The 21,250-nt window shown below is 30.3% G+C and overlaps 1 protein-coding gene across 2 annotated transcripts; it reads right to left on the reverse strand.

The window, feature by feature from the left end:
• Positions 1–4,257: 4,257 nt before the first annotated feature.
• Positions 4,258–20,778, reverse strand: LOC130892465 (A-kinase anchor protein 1, mitochondrial-like). Of its 2 annotated transcripts, none has more exons than XM_057797899.1 (6): positions 20,579–20,778; positions 12,996–13,678; positions 9,858–10,241; positions 9,392–9,785; positions 7,702–7,838; positions 4,258–5,324 (listed from the first exon to the last, which is right to left on the reverse strand). In XM_057797899.1, the coding sequence occupies exons 2-6, from the start codon at positions 13,632–13,634 to the stop codon at positions 5,205–5,207; spliced, it is 1,674 nt and encodes a 557-aa protein (XP_057653882.1). In that variant the 5' UTR covers positions 13,635–13,678; positions 20,579–20,778; the 3' UTR covers positions 4,258–5,204. The 2 variants fall into 2 exon arrangements, with proteins under 2 accessions (XP_057653882.1, XP_057653881.1); XM_057797898.1 differs by lacking the exon at positions 20,579–20,778 and adding an exon at positions 17,940–18,153.
• Positions 20,779–21,250: the final 472 nt, after the last annotated feature.

Here is a 21,250-nt window from a genome sequence, read left to right on the forward strand (position 1 = left end):
GTAGTACAATATCATGATTACTCTTACCCCATTAAAACTCTTAAAGTTAAATCAATAGAATTAAAATTTGACAGGATATGGTGATGTACGTCAAATTATTATCGATCCCAAGATGGCGGCAATGTGATTCAAACGTCTTATTATAGCGTTGTTGCCAGATTTTTTCGCTAATTGATAGAAATTCATTATCGATTGACGAATATGATATCTTGTATACGGGGTTATCCATTATTAAAAATGTTATATAGGGAAAGGGAATGAATAAAAACGTAATAATTTTTTTTTGTTTTATTTAGTTTATATGTTTAATCCAAAAACATTATATTTTACAAGAATGTCTTATGTACAAAACACTAAATACGTAAATATATTCTAAAAACAAAACTACTTAAAATTAAAAAAAAAAGGTTTCATGTAGCATAATATGTAACCGATAATAAACTGGAAATTATCAAATAATTTTTTTTGAAAAAATTACGACACGACACGTTAGTTTAGCGTTTTTTAGATCGTGGAATCCATTTATCGAAATCCTTAATATAAGAATATCCTACTTTTTGAATTAATTAAAAGGGGGGCCTATTTTAAAAGGATTAGAAATTGATTGGGGAAAAAAATATGTACACTAAGAAAAAAGTTAGAAATAATTATTTACGGTTTTATTTTTTTAATTTTCTTATAAATTCGAATTGGAAACTAAGGTTTAGATAAATGGATTCTGAGATATTGAAAACGTCAAATTAGCATGTTTTATACGGGGTATTTCGAAAAAATGGTCCGAAAATTGTTTTAAAATGAAAAAAATCGTCGAATCTGAAATTTAATTAGTAATTTTTGAATATTTTGAGAATTTCCAGTCACGAAAAAATACCAAAGCAACGATAAATACCCGAAAACTTTACTTACTATTTAAGTTTGATACAAGATACAAGGGAGATTGAGAATATACACATTATTCTAAACGTTTACCCATTATTTTAATTCAGTTAAATGAAAATTCAAAAAAAATCAAAATGGCGTTTACAGAATTTTGAATTAAAGTCCTTTTTAGCAATAATTTGAAGGTCGAAAAAGGCGGCTTTAAAAATATTGTCAAATGGTGATAAAATATGGGAAACAGTCTAAAAAAATTTAATTCAATATTTTTAATTAATTGTTAAATTATAAAAATTCGAATTTTTCAGTTTTTTTCATTATTAGTAGTTAATTTTAATTATTTTTTGCGAATATTTTGATATCTACTGTATAATACGTAAATTTAGGAAAAAAGTTTGTAAAAGTGTTAAATTTGAAATTTTGTAATTTGCCAAAAAAAGCTGCGAAAAGATCTCCAAAATCAATATTTTTTTAAAATTTTTCTGATTTCAATTATATTCCAAAAAATACAAAAATAATCTAGGGGGGTGAAAATTTTTCAAATAAACAATTTATTCGATAAATTAGAAAATAAATTTTCTTTTTAATTATGTTCCAATAATTACAAAAATAATAAAGGGGGTAAAATTGCAGAAATTAGGATTTTTAAAATTTTTCTGATTTCAATTATATTCCAAAAAATACAAAAATAATCTAGGGGGGTGAAAATTTTTCAAATAAACAATTTATTCGATAAATTAGAAAATAAATTTTCTTTTTAATTATGTTCCAATAATTACAAAAATAATAAAGGGGGTAAAATTGCAGAAATTAGGATTTTTAAAATTTTTCTGATTTCAATTATATTCCAAAAAATACAAAAATAATCTAGGGGGGTGAAAATTTTTCAAATAAACAATTTATTCGATAAATTAGAAAATAAATTTTCTTTTTAATTATGTTCCAATAATTACAAAAATAATAAAGGGGGTAAAATTGCAGAAATTAGGATTTTTAAAATTTTTTTTCCACTGATTGAAGTTAATAAATCTTTTTGCAAATATTTTTATTTCCATTGTTTAAGACATAGATTCAAAAAAAAATTTAAAATTTTGTAATTTACCATAAACAGTTGTGAAAAAAAAAAAAGAATTTTCCAAAAAATTTTTTCGTATTAAATCGATAAAATCTAAATTGTAATCTGGGGGGTATATTTTGTATTGTTAAATAAACATTTATATTATTTTTCTATTTTATGAATATTTATTTTCATTTTTAATACGTAATTTGGGGACAATATTTTTTTAAATTAATATAAATATTCAATATATATTTACATTTTTTTTTCGAAAAAAATTTGTAAAAAAGTATCGAAAAATAATAAAAAATATTAAAAGCAAAAATTTTATTTTTCGATTTTTCGAAAAAACGTCAAAAAAAATTAAAAACGATTCTATCAAAAATTTTAATCCTACGTTCTAAAAACGTAATTTTATTATTTATTTTTCTCGACCCCCCGAAATGAAACCAGACATTTTCCAACCATAAATTTGTGCTTTTTCTAATTTTGGTAATTTGAATTTTCGTTACCTGAATTTCGAAACTCAATAACTAAAATGCAACCAAATGGATATATACAGTGATCTATAAATAATTTTTCGAAATATGAATTAAATTTATTAAAATAAAACAATTTTTTTTGATAGTTAATATCATAATAAACCGTTTGGCAGCACCGCGTGACACGTCACAGACGTAGACAATTTTTCGCGTTGTTTTACCGCCGTACAGTATAATAAAATACCTCGACGTCATTACATAGTATTTATGAGTTGATTGTACATTTAGTAGTGAATTTCATTTTTTACATCATAATTAGTGTCAAATCCTGTATTTATATGGTAAGTTTTTTGTTTTTGTAACATAATTTCTTCTAAAAATGTCAACCAGTTGTCATTACGTCAAATGAGGTAGTTTCTCACTTCGTTCCACTACTACGTTAAAAATTGTTTGGTACCATTGCGTAACACGTCAGTAATAGAAAGTTTTTCGCGTTATAACAACTTCTAAAGTGACTTTTCAGATAATTGTGACGTTTTTCGATAATTTTTTTTGACAGAGATGGACATTATATTATGTTTTGAGCATAAAAAGAATCAAATTCTCAATATAGATTGTAAAGACCATAATTTTTAGTCTGCGAATGGAATTTTCTCTTCAAATGTCATAACAGCCTGTCACGTTGGTTATAGGCAGTTTCTCGCGTTGGAACATTACCGAGATAAATTGACATCTGACGTCATTTGAAATTATTCGTGTTTTTTTTATTTAAAAAGTAAATTTTAATCACGAGTTTCAATTTTTTTGGTTTTCTAAGGAACCAAAATTAGAATCTAGATCCTTAAAAATCAGGATTTTGTTTTTCTTTCAACTCAATTTTTTCTAAAAACGTCAAAAAATTATAACCAATTGACACCACTGCGTTATACGTGAGTCATAGGCAGTTTTTCGCGTTGTATCATTATGTTATACCAAAATATGATGAATTATGAGGTCATTTGAAATTAATCGTGGATTTTTCTTATATGAAAAAAGGAAATTAATCAGGAGATTTGATATTTTTTGACGTCAAGTTTCATTCGGGAACAAAATCGGAATTTAGATCCCAAAAACCACGAAAAATTTCAACAAGTTGGCAACATTGCGAAATGCGCGTGTCGTAGGCAGTTTTTCGTGTTGTACCACCAAATAAAATGACTTTTCAGTAACTTCTGACGTCATTCCGAATAATTCGTGATAAAAAACACGAAATTTATCAGTAGATTCAGTTTTCTTTTAACGTCAAGTTTTATCCGGGAACAAAATCCGTATTTAAATCACTAAAAATCATGATTTTGTTTCACTTTCAATCAAATTTCTTCTAAAAACGTCAAAAAACTCCAACCAATTGGTACTACTGCGTAATAAATGAATCATAGGCAGTTTCTCGCGTTGCATCATTAATGTAATATGACTTTTCAGTAACTCATGACGTCAAATGAAATTATTCGTGAGCTTCTTTGTTTACGAACACGAAATTTATCGGTAGATTCAATTTTTCCGACGTCAGTTTTTCTTTTGGAACAAAATTTCTTTTCAAAGGCAATTTCTCGCGATGCTCCACCACCGCGCCTTTTATATGTAACCAAAAACGAACGTTGCGATATAATTTTCGCCAGAAACGCGTTACGAACAACGTTTTTTATACGTCGCGGATTTCCTCAAATTGGTTTTAGATGAAAAATGAAAATGCAAATACCGAAAACAAAAAAATTAAAATAAAAAACGATCCCTAGCAGCTAGAAAAAAAAAGCGCCGACGACAATCACCATCAAAAACTAACCTTAAATATATAAAATAATCCGTTCATAACAAATCATAAATTTATTGTTAAAATATCGGAAAATGAATCGAATGGGTAGAAACAATGAATCACTTAAACTATCGAATCATTCACGAAAAGAAAAAAAAAATATCAAATCAACAATAATAACTGTCGCTCTATTTATTCCTATATAATCTCCGAATTGAAATTGAGACTCTTTACGAGCGGTGTTTAAATCGTACGATTAAAAACGGTCGGTGTGTGTCAGGTTTTAGATAAAAATAGAAAAATTATTTCAAATATTGAACGAAAATAGAAGAAAAATAACTTATGGGAAGATAATTTGGAGAGATTTTAATCCCGCGGTGAAAAACGGTCGGTGTGTACCACGCTTTAAATAAAAATTGAAAAAATCCAACTGTTTATGGGATTTATCAACGTGATCTTGACGGTTAATTAACGGGCTTATGTTCGTACGATTAAAACCGGTCGTTGTGAGCTATGCTTTAGATAAAACTGATCCCAATTATCGGTTAATCAACGGGATTATGTTCGTACGATTAAAACCGGTCGTTGTGAGCTATGCTTTAGATAAAACTGATTCCAATTATCGATTAATTAATAGGATTATGTTCGTGCGATTAAAACCGGTCGTTGTGAACTATGCTTTAGATGAAAATCGATAAAACCCTACTAATCACGGGTCAAATTAACGCGATTGTTTTTGTACGATTAAAACCGGACGGCGCGAACTCGACTTCGGATGAAAGGCGCGAAATTTTGATCGCGCGATTAAAACCGGTCGATGTAAGCCGGGCTTTAAATAAAAACCGAATCGACAGATTAGAGGATGTCAAAAAAAAAATAAAAAGAGCGACAGTTAAAAGTGATAATTCAACTATTTAACGAGTGCTTGGAGGATAACCAAGTGACTAAAGTAAACCCATTGTGGGCGAAAGAGAAAAAAAAAAAACGAACGCGACGCTCATGTAGACACGCCGCAATCTGCTTGTTCCACTTGATTTTCCTCGTAGACAGGTTGGGACTCCGGTACGAACTGAGCGAAACCGTTGTTCACCAAATGTTCGTTCAAACATATTACGTTCTGAAAATAAACAAAAAAATATTAGAAATACGTTCAATTTATATGAAATCGGTGTGTAATAGGCTTTAGATATAAAATCAAAAACTAACCATAACGTACAAACATGTACGGTTAAAAACTGTCAGTGTGTACCGAGCTTTAAATAAATTTTATGGAAGGTGTCGACGAGGTTGTAATAATACGTTTAAAAACGGTCCGTGTGCGCTCAGCTTCACAAAAATATTGAAATTTCTCTCAATTAAGGGACGAATAAACGATATTACAACCGTTCGATAAAAAACGGTCAGTGTGCGCGCGGCTTTAGATAAACATTGAAATTTCTCTCAATTAAGGGACGGTATCGACGAGATTGTAGCAATACGGTTAAAAACCGTCGGTGTGTGCTATGTTTTAAATGAAAATTTTTTTCTATCGCGGAGTTTAACGCCAATTAAGGTGAGTTTACACCAAAGGGGTCCAAGAAGAAAGGCTAATAATACAAAATGTTAAAACATCTACCCATAACCTCAAATATTTGGTTAGTAAAGTTTCCTTTAACGATTTTGAGTGCACAAAAAGAATCGGACGGTCAAAAACGGTCGGTGTGCGCTCGGCTTTAGATAAACATTGAAATTTCTCTGAATTAAGGGACGGTATCGACGAGATTGTAGCAATACGGTTAAAAACCGTCGGTGTGTGCTATGTTTTAAATGAAAATTTTTTTCTATCGCGGAGTTTAACGCCAATTAAGGTGAGTTTACACCAAAGGGGTCCAAGAAAAAAGGCTAATAATACAAAATGTTAAAACATCTATCCATAACCTCAAATATTTGGTTAGTAAAGTTTCCTTTAACGATTTTGAGTGCACAAAAAGAATCGGACGGTCAAAAACGGTCGGTGTGCGCTCGGCTTTAGATAAACATTGAAATTTCTCTCAATTAAGGGACGGTATCGACGAGATTGTAGTAATACGGTTAAAAACCGTCGGTGTGTGCTATGTTTTAAATGAAAATTTTTTTCTATCGCGGAGTTTAACGCCAATTAAGGTGAGTTTACACCAAAGGGGTCCAAGAAGAAAGGCTAATAATACAAAATGTTAAAACATCTACCCATAACCTCAAATATTTGGTTAGTAAAGTTTCCTTTAACGATTTTGAGTGCACAAAAAGAATCGGACGGTCAAAAACGGTCGGTGTGCGCTCGGCTTTAGATAAACATTGAAATTTCTCTGAATTAAGGGACGGTATCGACGAGATTGTAGCAATACGGTTAAAAACCGTCGGTGTGTGCTATGTTTTAAATGAAAATTTTTTTCTATCGCGGAGTTTAACGCCAATTAAGGTGAGTTTACACCAAAGGGGTCCAAGAAAAAAGGCTAATAATACAAAATGTTAAAACATCTACCCATAACCTCAAATATTTGGTTAGTAAAGTTTCCTTTAACGATTTTGAGTGCACAAAAAGAATCGGACGGTCAAAAACGGTCGGTGTGCGCTCGGCTTTAGATAAACATTGAAATTTCTCTGAATTAAGGGACGGTATCGACGAGATTGTAGCAATACGGTTAAAAACCGTCGGTGTGTGCTATGTTTTAAATGAAAATTTTTTTCTATCGCGGAGTTTAACGCCAATTAAGGTGAGTTTACACCAAAGGGGTCCAAGAAGAAAGGCTAATAATACAAAATGTTAAAACATCTACCCATAACCTCAAATATTTGGTTAGTAAAGTTTCCTTTAACGATTTTGAGTGCACAAAAAGAATCGGACGGTCAAAAACGGTCGGTGTGCGCTCGGCTTTAGATAAACATTGAAATTTCTCTGAATTAAGGGACGGTATCGACGAGATTGTAGCAATACGGTTAAAAACCGTCGGTGTGTGCTATGTTTTAAATGAAAATTTTTTCTATCGCGGAGTTTAACGCCACTTAGGGTGAGTTTACACCGAAGAGGTCCAAGAAAAAAGGCTAATAATACAAAATGTTAAAACATCTACCCATAACCTCAAATATTTGGTTAGTAAAGTTTCCTTAAACGATTTTGAGTGCACAAAAAGAATCGGACGGTTAAAAACGGTCGGTGTGTGCTCGGCTTTAGAGTTTCTTTCAATTAAGGTACGTATCGACGAGACTGTAGCAATACGGTTAAAACCGTCGGTGTGATCTAAGTTTCAAATGAAAATTTTTACGGTTGTGGGACGTATCTGCGATATTACAACCGTACGGTGAAAAACGGTCGATGTGTGTTAGATTTTAGATAAAAAAATTTTCAATTGTGGGACGTACGGTTAAAACCTGTCGGCGAGGGCTGGGTTATAGGTTAAATGAATATGAGAATGGTTGAAAAACAGGCGAAACATGAAATTTTAACAATTTAGAAATGAATTTTTTGATAATTTTACCTGCGTTCCTACAACTACGTATATTAATACGAGTGGTATTCCGTCTTCCGTGTAATCGGCTATTTGCGTATACATTATGGAACCTTTGGCAACATCGGCTACTAAATTATAAGCATCTTCAGACCAGGATCCATCCTCTGTAATTATTTAAAAATATTTATAACAATATAAAATGATATTTCTCGACTTTTTGATAAATTCTGAGGAATGTTCAATAATAAAAAAATCATTTCGAATGGTTTTTTTTTAAGAAAAAAAAAAATTATTATACAAATGAAAATCAAATAGAAAAGTTTTATGTGTTTTTAATGGAAAAAAATTAATAAATCACAAAAAAATCGAAAATTAATTATATTCGATAGTATAGGAGGTTCAATCAAAAATTACGGATTACAAAAAAAAACGTTATCAAAACCACACGTCACATGAAACTAGTTTACATAAAGAAAAATATGCGGACGTAAAAAAAATCCGAGTTATAGAAAAAAACGAGTTCCTCGTTGAATTCTATCGAAATTTAAGCGCTGTTGCCATACGTCTCGAAATTTCTTAGTTACAAATCAAAAAAAAATTGACGAAATTTCGTTTCCAATATTTCGAATTGCAAACAAAACAATTTCATTTACAAATTTTCGAAACGCTGTTGCCAGATGTATCAAGAAATCCTGTATTTATATGAAAAAAATTTTTTTTCTCAAATTGTTTCGTTTTTTCAAAAAGATAAATAAAAAAAAAAGTTAAAAGCGCCGTTGCCGGACGTAAAAAAATCCGAATTATTGAAAAAAACCAGTTCCTTGTCGAATTCTATCGAAATTTAAGCGCTGTTGCCAGACGTCACGAAATTTCTTAGTTACAAATAAAAAAAAAATTGACGAAATTTCGTTTCAAATATTACGAATTGCGAAAAAAAAAAAAACAATTTCATTTACAAATTTTCGAAACGCTGTTGTCAGATGTATCAAGAAATCCTGTATTTATATGAAGAAAATTTTTTTTCTCAAATTGTTTCGTTTTTTCAAAAAAATAAATAAAAAAAAAAGTCGAAAGCGCCGTTGCCGGACGTAAAAAAATCCGAGTTATAGAAAAAAACGAGTTCGTTGTCGAATTCTATCGAAATTTAAGCGCCGTTGCCAGACGTCACGAAATTTCTTAGTTACAAATAAAAAAAATTGACGAAATTTCGTTTCCAATATTTCGAATTGCAAACAAAACAATTTCATTTACAAATTTTCGAAACGCTGTTGCCAGATGTATCAAGAAATCCTGTATTTATATGAAAAAAATTTTTTTTCTCAAATTGTTTCGTTTTTTCAAAAAGATAAATAAAAAAAAAAGTTAAAAGCGCCGTTGCCGGACGTAAAAAAATCCGAATTATTGAAAAAAACCAGTTCCTTGTCGAATTCTATCGAAATTTAAGCGCTGTTGCCAGACGTCACGAAATTTCTTAGTTACAAATAAAAAAAAAATTGACGAAATTTCGTTTCAAATATTACGAATTGCGAAAAAAAAAAAACAATTTCATTTACAAATTTTCGAAACGCTGTTGCCAGATGTATCAAGAAATCCTGTATTTATATGAAAAAAATTTTTTTTCTCATATTGTTTCGTTTTTTCAAAAAGATAAATAAAAAAAAAGTTAAAAGCGCCGTTGCCGGACGTAAAGAAAATGTTTTAGATCGCTCGAACTTACCGTTTATAGACATAATATTCGCCAAAATACATTCGGCCGCCTGGAAAGGCAACAACATAAAATCCCCTCTGATCTGTCGAAGTTTCGAATTTTCCACCCAAGCGAAACCGCCGTAATCCAAAAATCTGATATAGGACGTATCGTTTTGTACGTCCGAAGATAATATGATCGCCCTGTACCAGGCGTTGACGGAATAAGCGGCGCACACCGTATTATCGGCCACCGGCGTTGGTATCAAGGGGGAATCGCTTTGGGAATAACACGCGTTCATACAATTCGTCAATAAATTTAGACTGGGGAACGAGGGGTGGGTGGGTTGTTGGAGGAACAGGTGATTGGGGGCGACGAGACAACTCAAAACGGTGTCGTTGTTGATACCTTCGACGAGCTTCAACTGAAAATACAAAAAAACAAAACGACAAACTTTATATGTACACACACGAAAATATAACGCGGTCCTACTCACGTATAAATAATCGGGAATTAGGGAGACTACGGGGGGCGCCGGCGTCAAATCTATTTGTTCCAACGTAACTTCGGGATATCTCTTAGAAGGAAATTTGTCTCTGATCATTTTCAAAGCGGTCTCGATTTGCTGGGTGGCGCCTTCTATCGAGCAAATTTTCATTTTGTTATTGTTCGGATGCGCCCTGACTATTACCGAAACGTTGGTCGTGTTCCTTATTTGAGATACGAAACTGCCGTTTCTGCCGATTAATTTTCCTACCAAAGATTGCGGTATGACGAATTCGTAGAAAGTTGGCAACGTGGCGGTTACGTCGATGTTTGGGGTTCGGGAAGGGGGAGGGGTAGCTACGTCGCTGCCGCCTTTGCCGCTATCGCTGGAACCCTGAAAATATGTTTTTCCAACATCCTGTATATCGTCGTATAAAATTGTTTACGCGGGTAATTGTTTTTCGTACATCCTGTATATAAATTATTGAAACGACTTTTGGAATCTAATTTTTTTATTAAAATAATCCCTCGTATCATTGTACTTGACGGATTATCGAGATGAATAATTTTTTTTTTTTTTTTAATCAGTTAATCTATAATAATATTTTAAGTACTTGACATATTTTTAACAAGTACTACCACGAAAACAGCAGTGACGAATATTTTGTGTATTTCTTTTTTGATAATCGTCGATAAATTTCAAATTTTTGAACCCGCCTCGTATTACAGAAGCTGTATTAAACGTTTTTCTATAGAAAATCTAATTTTTCAACGCGCCTTGTATAATATCAAGCACAATGACATTTTTTTTTCATTCAATGATCGTAATTTTGAACATACCTCGTATCATAAATATTTTTTTGACTTTAAGATTGTTACAAAATTTTACTTTTCAACATACCTCGTATTACAAATATTTTTTTGACTCTATAATCGTAACGAAATTTTACTTTTCAACGTACCTCGTATCATAAAATGAATATTTTTCTGGTTTTATGGCTGCAATGAATTTTAATTTTTCAACCCACCTCGTATCACAACATACCTCGTATTACAAATATTTTTTTGACTCTATAATCGTAACGAAATTTTACTTTTCAACGTACCTCGTATCATAAAATGAATATTTTTCTGGTTTTATGGCTGCAATGAATTTTACTTTTTCAACCCACCTCGTATCTCAAATATTTTTTTGACTTTAAGATCGTAACAAAATTTTACTTTTCAACATACCTCGTATTACAAATATTTTTTTGACTCTATAATCGTAAAGAAATTTTACTTTTCAACATACCCCGTATCATAAAATGAATATTTTTCTGGTTTTATAGCTGCAATGAATTTTAATTTTTCAACCCACCTCGTATCACAACATACCTCGTATTACAAATATTTTTTTGACTCTATAATCGTAAAGAAATTTTACTTTTCAACATACCCCGTATCATAAAATGAATATTTTTCTGGTTTTATGGCTGCAATGAATTTTAATTTTTCAACCCACCTCGTATCACAACATACCTCGTATTACAAATATTTTTTTGACTCTATAATCGTAAAGAAATTTTACTTTTCAACATACCCCGTACCATAAAATGAATATTTTTCTGGTTTTATGGCTGCAATGAATTTTAATTTTTCAACCCACCTCGTATCTCAAATATTTTTTTGACTTTAAGATCGTAACAAAATTTTACTTTTCAACATACCTCGTATTACAAATATTTTTTTGACTCTATAATCGTAAAGAAATTTTACTTTTCAACATACCCCGTATCATAAAATGAATATATTTCTAGCTTTATGGCTGCAATGAATTTTACTTTTTCAACCCACCTCGTATCTCAAATATTTTTTTGACTTTAAGATCGTAACAAAATTTTACTTTTCAACATACCTCGTATTACAAATATTTTTTTGACTCTATAATCGTAAAGTAATTTTACTTTTCTACGTACCTCATATCACAAAATGAATATTTTTCTGGTTTTATTCCTGCAATGAAATTTAATTTTTCAACGCACCTCGTATCACAAATATTTTTTTTACCCTTATACTTATTCCAAATTAGAAAAAAACATAACGATATTTATTTCCGGAAGTTACGTCATTTTAAACGAACGTCTTTATTACCTGCTTCTCTTGAATTGTCATTCCACTGACATTTGAATCGTAGCCATTTAAACGAATCACAATTTAGCGACACTACTTCCAACTTTAAAGTGTAAAGTGTTAATGTCACGTAACGCGGTACTTTAACCACAATCTTATCAGTGAAGTAGCTTAGAGGTGGTATTCATACAAACACTGTTATATATCACTGGTATATAAAAATCCAGCTACACGATTATTTAGTATGTGCTTTGTGGGTTGTACATTACGTATTGAAATCATATTTTTATTCAAGTAATTTAATTGAAGTTTTTTTAAAGAAAGTAAAATGAAAAATGAAAATAAATTTGTACGAAGTGAAAAGTAATTTTTTATTGTGAATCGATCGTTAAAAGACTAGTTACCTAAAGTAGTTTTGCACTGTTGCCAAACTTTCATTGAATTCACGTAAAATTAGTTAAAAATAAAAATAAAACAATAAAAATAAATTTGTGCGTTTTATATACGAAGTGAAAAGTAATTTTTTTATTGTGAATCGATCGTTGAAAGACCAGTTACCTAAAGTAGTTTTGCGCTGTTGCCAAACTATTCATTAAATTCACGTAAAATTAAAGGAACAAAAAAATAATCCTTCGTTTGTTCCCCATATCTTCGAAAATATTAATTTTAGAGAAAAAAGTTTAAATCAAAAAATAAAGCTCATAAAAAGCTCTACAAAAAAGTTCCTATACGTTTTTTACGTAAACCTATTTTTTTGGTTGTTACAGGGGGGTACATAGGTTAATTTGAGTCCTGTCGAGATAACATCCAAAAAAATAGGTTAACGTAAAAAACGTATAGGAGCTTTTTTGTAGAGCTTTTTATGAGCTTCATTTTTTATAAAAAACTTTTTTCCCTAAAATCAATATTTTCGAAGATATTTAATAAAATATTTCTATCCCCTAGTTTTTTTCGTACCGAATTTTTCAAAACGAATTTTTAACAAAAAAACACCCGAAATTAAGACGATTTGTACGGGAAAAAAAATTTTTCTCACCTCGCTATGATTATCGGAGATGCTGCTTAACGAAGGGCTGGCCAACATGACATCGGAAGGACTGTGATTGGCGGAATCCCTTTCGGTATTTTTTTGTTCCCTTTTCTTGGGACACTCTTTATTTTTCCCGATCTTCAAAGTGGTCAATTTCTCCTCGACAATGGCCATATCTTTCTGGGCCATTTTCCCCGATTCCTTCTTCTGATTTTTCTTCGCTTTCGAACAAATATTTTCGTCGGCGGGCGAGTCCGTTTTAACGGAAAACGAATGTCCGTTTTTCATCGATTTAATTTTCTCGATTTCCAAATCGAGGTCCTCGTCGGATACGACTCGAGGGGTAGTTTTCGTAGCCCTCAATTCCGGGGGTATGACAATATCTATGGGAGACGATTCCACGCCGGAGAGGGATCTGGAAAACGATTTGTTCGGCGTTGAAGACGCCGTCGGAATCGTCGGTTCCGCCTCGTTCAATTCCTCGAATAGAGATTTTTCTTGGATTTCCTCTTTGCGCGACGTCGATTTATCCCCCGGGTCACTTCGAGGTCCAATTCTCTTCTTTTTGAACCACAAATAGCTGAGTAGAACGGCTACAGTTGGCAATGTCCACACTAGCAATTGACGTGAATGGTACGGGGCCATAACTTGATCGATCCACGGTTAGTTTCTTTATGAACGACACTACCCTGAAAATACGATTGTCACATCCGTTCATTTTGACACTTTTGACGTTTTAAATAACTAAACAAATATTTAAATGACGGATCATATCAATAAATACCGTAAATATCATTCGAATCGATCCTAAATCAACAAACAAAATCGATATCAATAATCAATAATTTACTACGTAGAAAAATATTGAAATAGATCGATATTCGATGTGAAAATGATGATGTCACCAGTCGGACTTGATAATATCGACAATTACACTACATTGTTTAATTCGAAATAATCTAGGGAATTTTACACAATCTGGCAACGTGGCTTAAGTTATAACGGATGAAGGAAAACGCGATCGGGTGAGACTCGGCTTTACGACGAACGCGCCATGAACAGATTTGCCACGTTGCCACGGTTATACGGGAAACTTTCAGACGGAGGATTTATCATTATTAAATTATTTTAGTTTTTAGTACGTGTTATTGTGAAAATAAGTTCCGAAAACGAAATAAACTGATCAAATTTGTACCGGGTGTTGGAACGTCATATTTCAAATAACTCCATACGAGGGTCACTAATTAAGTTTCGAGATACGCCAACATATACGTCAAAATTGACTTTTGTAATTTTGAACATACCTCGTATCATAAATTTTTTTGTTGGTTTCAAGATCATGACGAAATTTTACTTTTTAACATACCCCGTAGTATAAAATATGAATATTTTTTGGTTTTATTACTATAATGAAATTTAATTTTTCGAGGCGCCTCGTATCATAAATATTTTTTTGACTCTATAATAGTAACGAAATTTTACTTTTCAACATACCTCGTATCATAAAATGAATATTTTTCTGGTTTTATGACTGCAATGAATTTTAACTTTTCAACCCACCTCGTATCATAAATATTTTTTTGAATTTATATTCGAAATTCTACACCAGCTGGCAACGTAGCTTAAGTTATAAAAGATGGAGGAAAACGCGATCGGGTGAGACTCGGCTTTACGACGAACGCGACATGAACAGATTTGCCACGTTGCCACGGTTATACGGGAAACCTTCAGACGGAGGATTTATCATTATTAAATTATTTTAGTTTTTAGTACGTGTTATTGTAAAAATAAGTTCCGAAAACGAAATAAAATGATCAAATTTGTACCGGGTGTTGTTATTTAACGAACCCGAGAAATTATTGATTTAAAATTTAGTGTACAGTACGACGTTTTCTGATACCTTGGAACGTCATATTTCAAATAATTCTATACGAGGGTCGCTAATTAAGTTTTGAGATACGCCTACATATACGTCAAATTTGACATTTGTATGGCGGACGTACTCGGAACCTGGTTGAAATAGAATTAAAACTCGGACAAAAATAAAATATAAACTACGTATATAATTAAAATTTCGTAAACAAATATTTCGTAAGACCCTCGTAAAATTAGTTAATACTGAATAAATATTGTGGTGGGAATATTTTAACGCTCATCGGCGTCGAAAGATCGGAATTTAATTTTCAAGGTCAGTAAAAAATTGCTAGCATCAAATTTGTTGAGAGAAAACATATTTTTATAGCTTTTTTTGGGGCGCTAGGTCAAGGATTTATGGCAGTAAGTTTATCTATATAAATTTATTTAAGAAAATTTTTTAGTATTCGTAAAAAACGATGATTAGATAAAAATCTTCGTTCAAATGAATCTGGCAACGATGTAATTGCTCTCTATCTTAGAAAAACTTCCATTCAAAGATAGCAGGAAGGAAATAACGGGATTTCAAGGTTACTAACAACATTGAAAAATGTCTGTGCAAAATCGATTTTTCTTTTACTATTAGATAGGGATGAAATAAATATTTGGATGTTTGTTAATGTTAATTGTTCGAATATAGTAGATATAAAATAATTAAGTATCTTGAAATGTCAATGTCAAATTAACTGCCATGAAATTTTTTGTCAAAAACACGTGGAAATTACAAAAACCAGACGACCTTTAGAAATATATAAATAAATTATAATATATATCAATTTCGTATTAAGTAGATCCGTTATAAATACAAGGAAAGTCAAAATAATAAATTTATACAGGGTGGAAAGTTATTTAAATTAATTAATAAAAAATTTATTATAATTTTTTTTTTCAAAAATTTTAATAGTAATTTTTTTCTAATAAATCTACATACGTAAATCGTGTCAAATACAATTTTATGATGATAAATCTCCGGACGCCGCTGGTTTTATTTTTGTCGATTCCAAGGTAAAATTAGCAAACTATAATTTTCCATTAAATCGTTGCTTTGGGATATACACAATCGGTGAATCACTGTTTAATTTGATTAAACGTGATGCGGAAATTTTAAATTTATACCGGGAACGGTCAAAAAATTTTATAAACACGAAGCATAAACTAAACAACCCCCGGGTCTAAATGAATAAACTCCCGTCTATATTCAATATTAACTCTATGAATAATGCGTTGGATTTACACTTTCCGATCGTTCAGTGAGAAGAATTTTTCATGAAAACCTAAATTTTCATTCATACAAAATCGTAATCGAACAGGAACTGTCAAAATGTGTGTGGGAGTAAAATAAATACTACTGGGCTGAAGCCTATCCACGATAAATAATAAAAAACCTAAAATATACGAGGTTGTTCGAAATACGAAAAAAAAAACACCAATAACCTGTGTACTAAACGTTTCGAAAATGGAGGACAACCTATATATGATTTACTCGCCAAAATTATATAAAAAAGTTTAGGTATATACGTTAAACGTGAAAAATAAATTAGAACCACCCTATATAAAGAAAAATATACAATTAACAATCAATAGCGATCTTTTTTTTTTTAAACCAGTTTACATTCACTTCGCCGTGTCAACTTTCTATCTACAAAAACTACTATCGCTTACCATGGCTTAAATATACAGTATCGAAAAAAAAATTATAAAACATTTCAATATATTTATCAGTATAAATGTCAACAGTACTTCGTAGTAGATTACGAAATTTTTAGGAAAAACAATTAGCTTGGCAACGCCGCGGACGAAATAGAACCAGTGTGTCTATATTACCAACCACTGTGTGTGGGAGAGAGAGAGATAGAAACTCGTTGGGAGATGGGGGCATTTTTATGTAATTGTTTCAGAAACGCTGATAATTTGAGGTTGGGTCTGACGCTCGTCAAATGTGTACGAATTTAAAAATAAATAAATAAAATACAAAAAATCATTCAAAAAATTGTCAGACTTTTTGAAAAATAAAAAAAGCGAAAGTAAAGTAGACTTCATTAAAGATTAATTTTTTATACTGTCAATTGAATTTTTTCGCAATAAAATTAGAAGAGAAGAGATGTAAACTGTAACGATAGTCCTTTTTTTAGTATCTACATACACAATTCCGCTCTATATACAGGGATTTCGATTCTAATAATAATTTAATTTATGGAACAAGAGAAAATCCAATAATAAAAAACTTAAACTAAAAAAACCGCCATTCAATTTATGAAGACTAATTTAAAATTAATTTTGATATATAAACATACACTTTGATTTACGATAAGTGACCTTTTGAACTGTGTATCTGTTTTTTAATGATAATGTATGTAAATTAATTCTAGTTTTATTTGTAACACAGATTAACTAAAATTCGTATACTTTCGATTTCATTCATAGTTTTTTTTTATCAGAAAGAGGTTTTATATTCAAGTTCCAGATAGTCCAGTAGATATTAAAATAATAATTACGTTAAATATTATATTATTTTATTTGAAATTAACTTGAACCGGTCCTGGAGAAATACAACGATTTTTTGGTGACACGATAGGAAAATAACATAATTTCCTGTTTTTACTCAATAAATATGAAAAGAAAATCAAATAGGTTAGGAGATAATCATTAATTTGAATTAAAAAGAAAAACTCATTATAATCAAAATCAAATTTAGATCTAAATGATCATAAAAACTAGTTTTTTTTTTAAATAAAAACATTCATTTAACTGACAATTATTTTAAGACGTTAATTCGATTCCGTAACTTATAAACACGGCCTAAACTAATTTATAGTATGAATCGTTTAATCTATAATCACTCGTATGGCAACAAAGAAGGAGACGTCCATTTTAGTTACAAAACTAATAAAATTTAAAAAAAAATCAATAATCTAATCATTTCTAACGTCAATATGTAATTTTCTACAAAAACAAAATTCCAAACGGCATATATAAATTCGTTTACGAAAGTAACAAATTGCAAAGTAAAACCAAGAAACAATATGGCAAACTTACCATCGTTTAAATGACAATTCATCCGAAAAATAAACAATTCTCACAATACCACACACTTATAGTATTCTAAATACTAAATTCCGAGTGAATTCAAAAACAAATAACTGTTATAATAATTTTTTTATATGATATTAACAACATCAACAACGTGTCTGACCGGCTAACACATACCACGTGGACGTGTTGCCTTCTCTCGATTCTTGAATGTTCGAAAAGTTCGCGCGTGCGCGTTGTGATACAAGGACAACTCGATATTAGATTTAATTGAAACGCGGGAAAGAACGATTGCGGTGTTGACAGATTTATCGAATTACAATGATATTGATGACGACGAAATATTATGGAGACAATAAACATAAAAAATTTAATACTGATATACAGGAGGAGAAGAAAAATATTTAATAATAGCGTAATAGATCGAAAGAGATAGTAGAAAAACCGAAATATTGGAAACAACTAAAAAATGAATTTTGGATATTCTCTTGTGTATAAAACGTAAGCGAATGTTTTTTAAATTTAGTATCGACAACATGTTATGTAAAACCGCAATAAACAAATCGCGTATAGTTTATCATTGCCACTTATCACTAATTTTAAACATTGTATCTTATCCATTTATATACGTTGTTTCTAATTTGTATTACAAATTGTTTAATTAACATATAAATAAATTTAAAAGCCTTTTTATCAGGTTATACGACTAAAAATAAAAAAAAATAATCACACCTTGCGCTGTGTTAGTCCGGGCATTGAATTGCACTATATACATTCGAAAAATATAAATAGGGACTAAATTTTTTTTTTCAAATTGTGTGGTTTTTGAAGGACTATTCTCATCTGATTTAAAATGAAATTTTAAATCATAAAACAAAGATAATTTCTACTTAAATATAAAAAAAAAATTTTAAAACAAATTTCGAAAAATTTTGGGTGTAATAGATTTATTTTTGAAAATTTAATTTCATCACGGTATAGAGCGTGAAATATCCTACAATTTTGATCGTTACAAATTTTTTGTACGAACAAAAATGAAAGAGATATCTGGGTAAAAATGTCAAAAAATTATTTACGACTTCCGGGACTAACATCTGAAAACTGACAACAGCGCTGTATCTAGAGAGAGGCCGTGAGATCGTTTGATCAAATACAAGGAAAACAATTTTAGTAAATCGAATACCAAGTGATAAAACAAAATTTATTAATAAAGGAACATACTTTCGTTGAAAGTTTTAAAAATGGATGCACTAATTGATTGAAAGTTTCATTGCCATTAATTTTGAGATGAGAAGAGACTCGTTTTAACACTAATAAAAGAGAAATTCAACCAAAAAACCTGCTCTTCATGTTATCAATCTGATATTATCTTATTTGATTTCAACCTATCTCAAACTATTTACTATACTTAATATACAGGGTCGTCAGATAAAAATACAAGTTTTTATATATCCAAAATGGATGTCAATGCAGTGAAAATGTCATCAAAAACTTAAATTTTCAAAAATCAATCTATTAATGTTATTTGAGTTCGTTATACGAATAATACTTTTTGTAACTTATACAAGTGTTTAATTACTACGAATTATCTGACCATCCTGTATTTCTATATACAAAAATTGTGAACTGCAAGGTGATAATTAAAAACTGTTTATAAATTTACGTTATTTGATATCAAAACACGTTTAATGAAAACGATTGTATCAAATGGTGAATGGATTTTGTGAAATATCCAACTGGTGACATAACCACTTGACATTATCTGGTTAAGCCAGATAATGGTGTTCAATTTCTCAAGTATTTCATTAAAATTTGCCCTATATTCGATAAAAATAGTATAAAGTTGATAAATTACAAAAATATTTCTTCAAAAATCACTTAGAAGTACAAAGTACATCGACACTTCATATATTTTTTTTAAACTTCAAACTTAGTACACCCTGTATATAGGATACTTTCTCATTATGAAAAATGAAAGCAACATATTTCAAGAATTTATAAAATAACACTAGAAGACCTTGATTTCAGCTACATTCATCATATTAACAGGAATAACACATATATACAGGGCACTATCATATTCATATCATAATTTGGAACGATCGACTATCAATTCGTATAAATAAACCCGGAAAGAGAAATTTTCAAATTCTGTAAAAAAAATTTCTACGTAGTAAAAAATTCGGTCATTTAAAATAACCTCAATACACGCACTACATATATTTTTTAATGATTAGCAAAAAAAAAATCTGTTAAAATAGGTAAATGTAATTATTACAAATATTTATGGAAAATAACTATCGTTTGAATACCCAAACATTGTTTATTTTGCATTTTTAGATCACAATATTGGTTATCCAATACTTTTTAAATCCAATAAAAAATCAGTGTACTAATTATATCCCCATCATAGTTTTAAACCCAACATATTTACCCTTATACTATGAAAAATATATCGAAATAATTGTTGAATTGATTTAATTTTGATTGAAATAGTGTATCCGCACCAAATTAGTCGAAAATTGATGTCACTGAACATATGCTTAAAATATCTCATTACCGAATTTTTCGACATGGATAAAGCATAAAGCCGGCCACATTTCTAGATAGTGGTAAACAAAAACATGAAAAATAAGAACACTTACAGTTTGTTACTGCTTCTTTTTGATATTAACGAGATCAGTAAACCACTGGGTGATATTTGTCACACAAGATTCACAATAAAAGTTGTTAAACAACAATAAAAACAATATTTAAGCAGAGGTAATATTCCACGTGCTCAAATTTTGACTACAAACTTCATTAATGATGGCGTCCTGTCATTCGGATTCCAACCATAAATGCTGCCACCTTAATACGTAAAATCTATATTCTGGTAACTAATTTATTTTATCAAATAAAAAATACTGTATTTTCTTTTATTATCAATAATCACAAAATTAAGAAACGTCGTATCTTTCTTTATATCTATTCACAATAAGGATAATAAAGAAATATAACCATAAGTTATTGCAGTGACATCTATTACATAGAAACTAAAAATGTTTATTATAAAATACATATTCCTGTAATATACTTATTACAACTAAAACTATTTTGGAAAAAAAACGTGTAATACAATACAATTATTAATTTATTGAAATATTTTAGTGTACAATTTAATCCATTGCATTCTGTATCAAACTTTTTCATAAATTTTACATAAGTATAAGTTACATCCACTCACTCAAAGATGTCAGCACTAAACTGAGTAGTATCCGCCATTTTTAATCCAAGGTATAAAATAAAATCAATATTATGTGTATTATAGTCCAGCA

The sequence above is a fragment of the Diorhabda carinulata genome, chromosome 4, assembly GCF_026250575.1.
Source record: "Diorhabda carinulata isolate Delta chromosome 4, icDioCari1.1, whole genome shotgun sequence".
Taxonomy (NCBI): Eukaryota; Metazoa; Arthropoda; class Insecta; order Coleoptera; family Chrysomelidae; genus Diorhabda; species Diorhabda carinulata.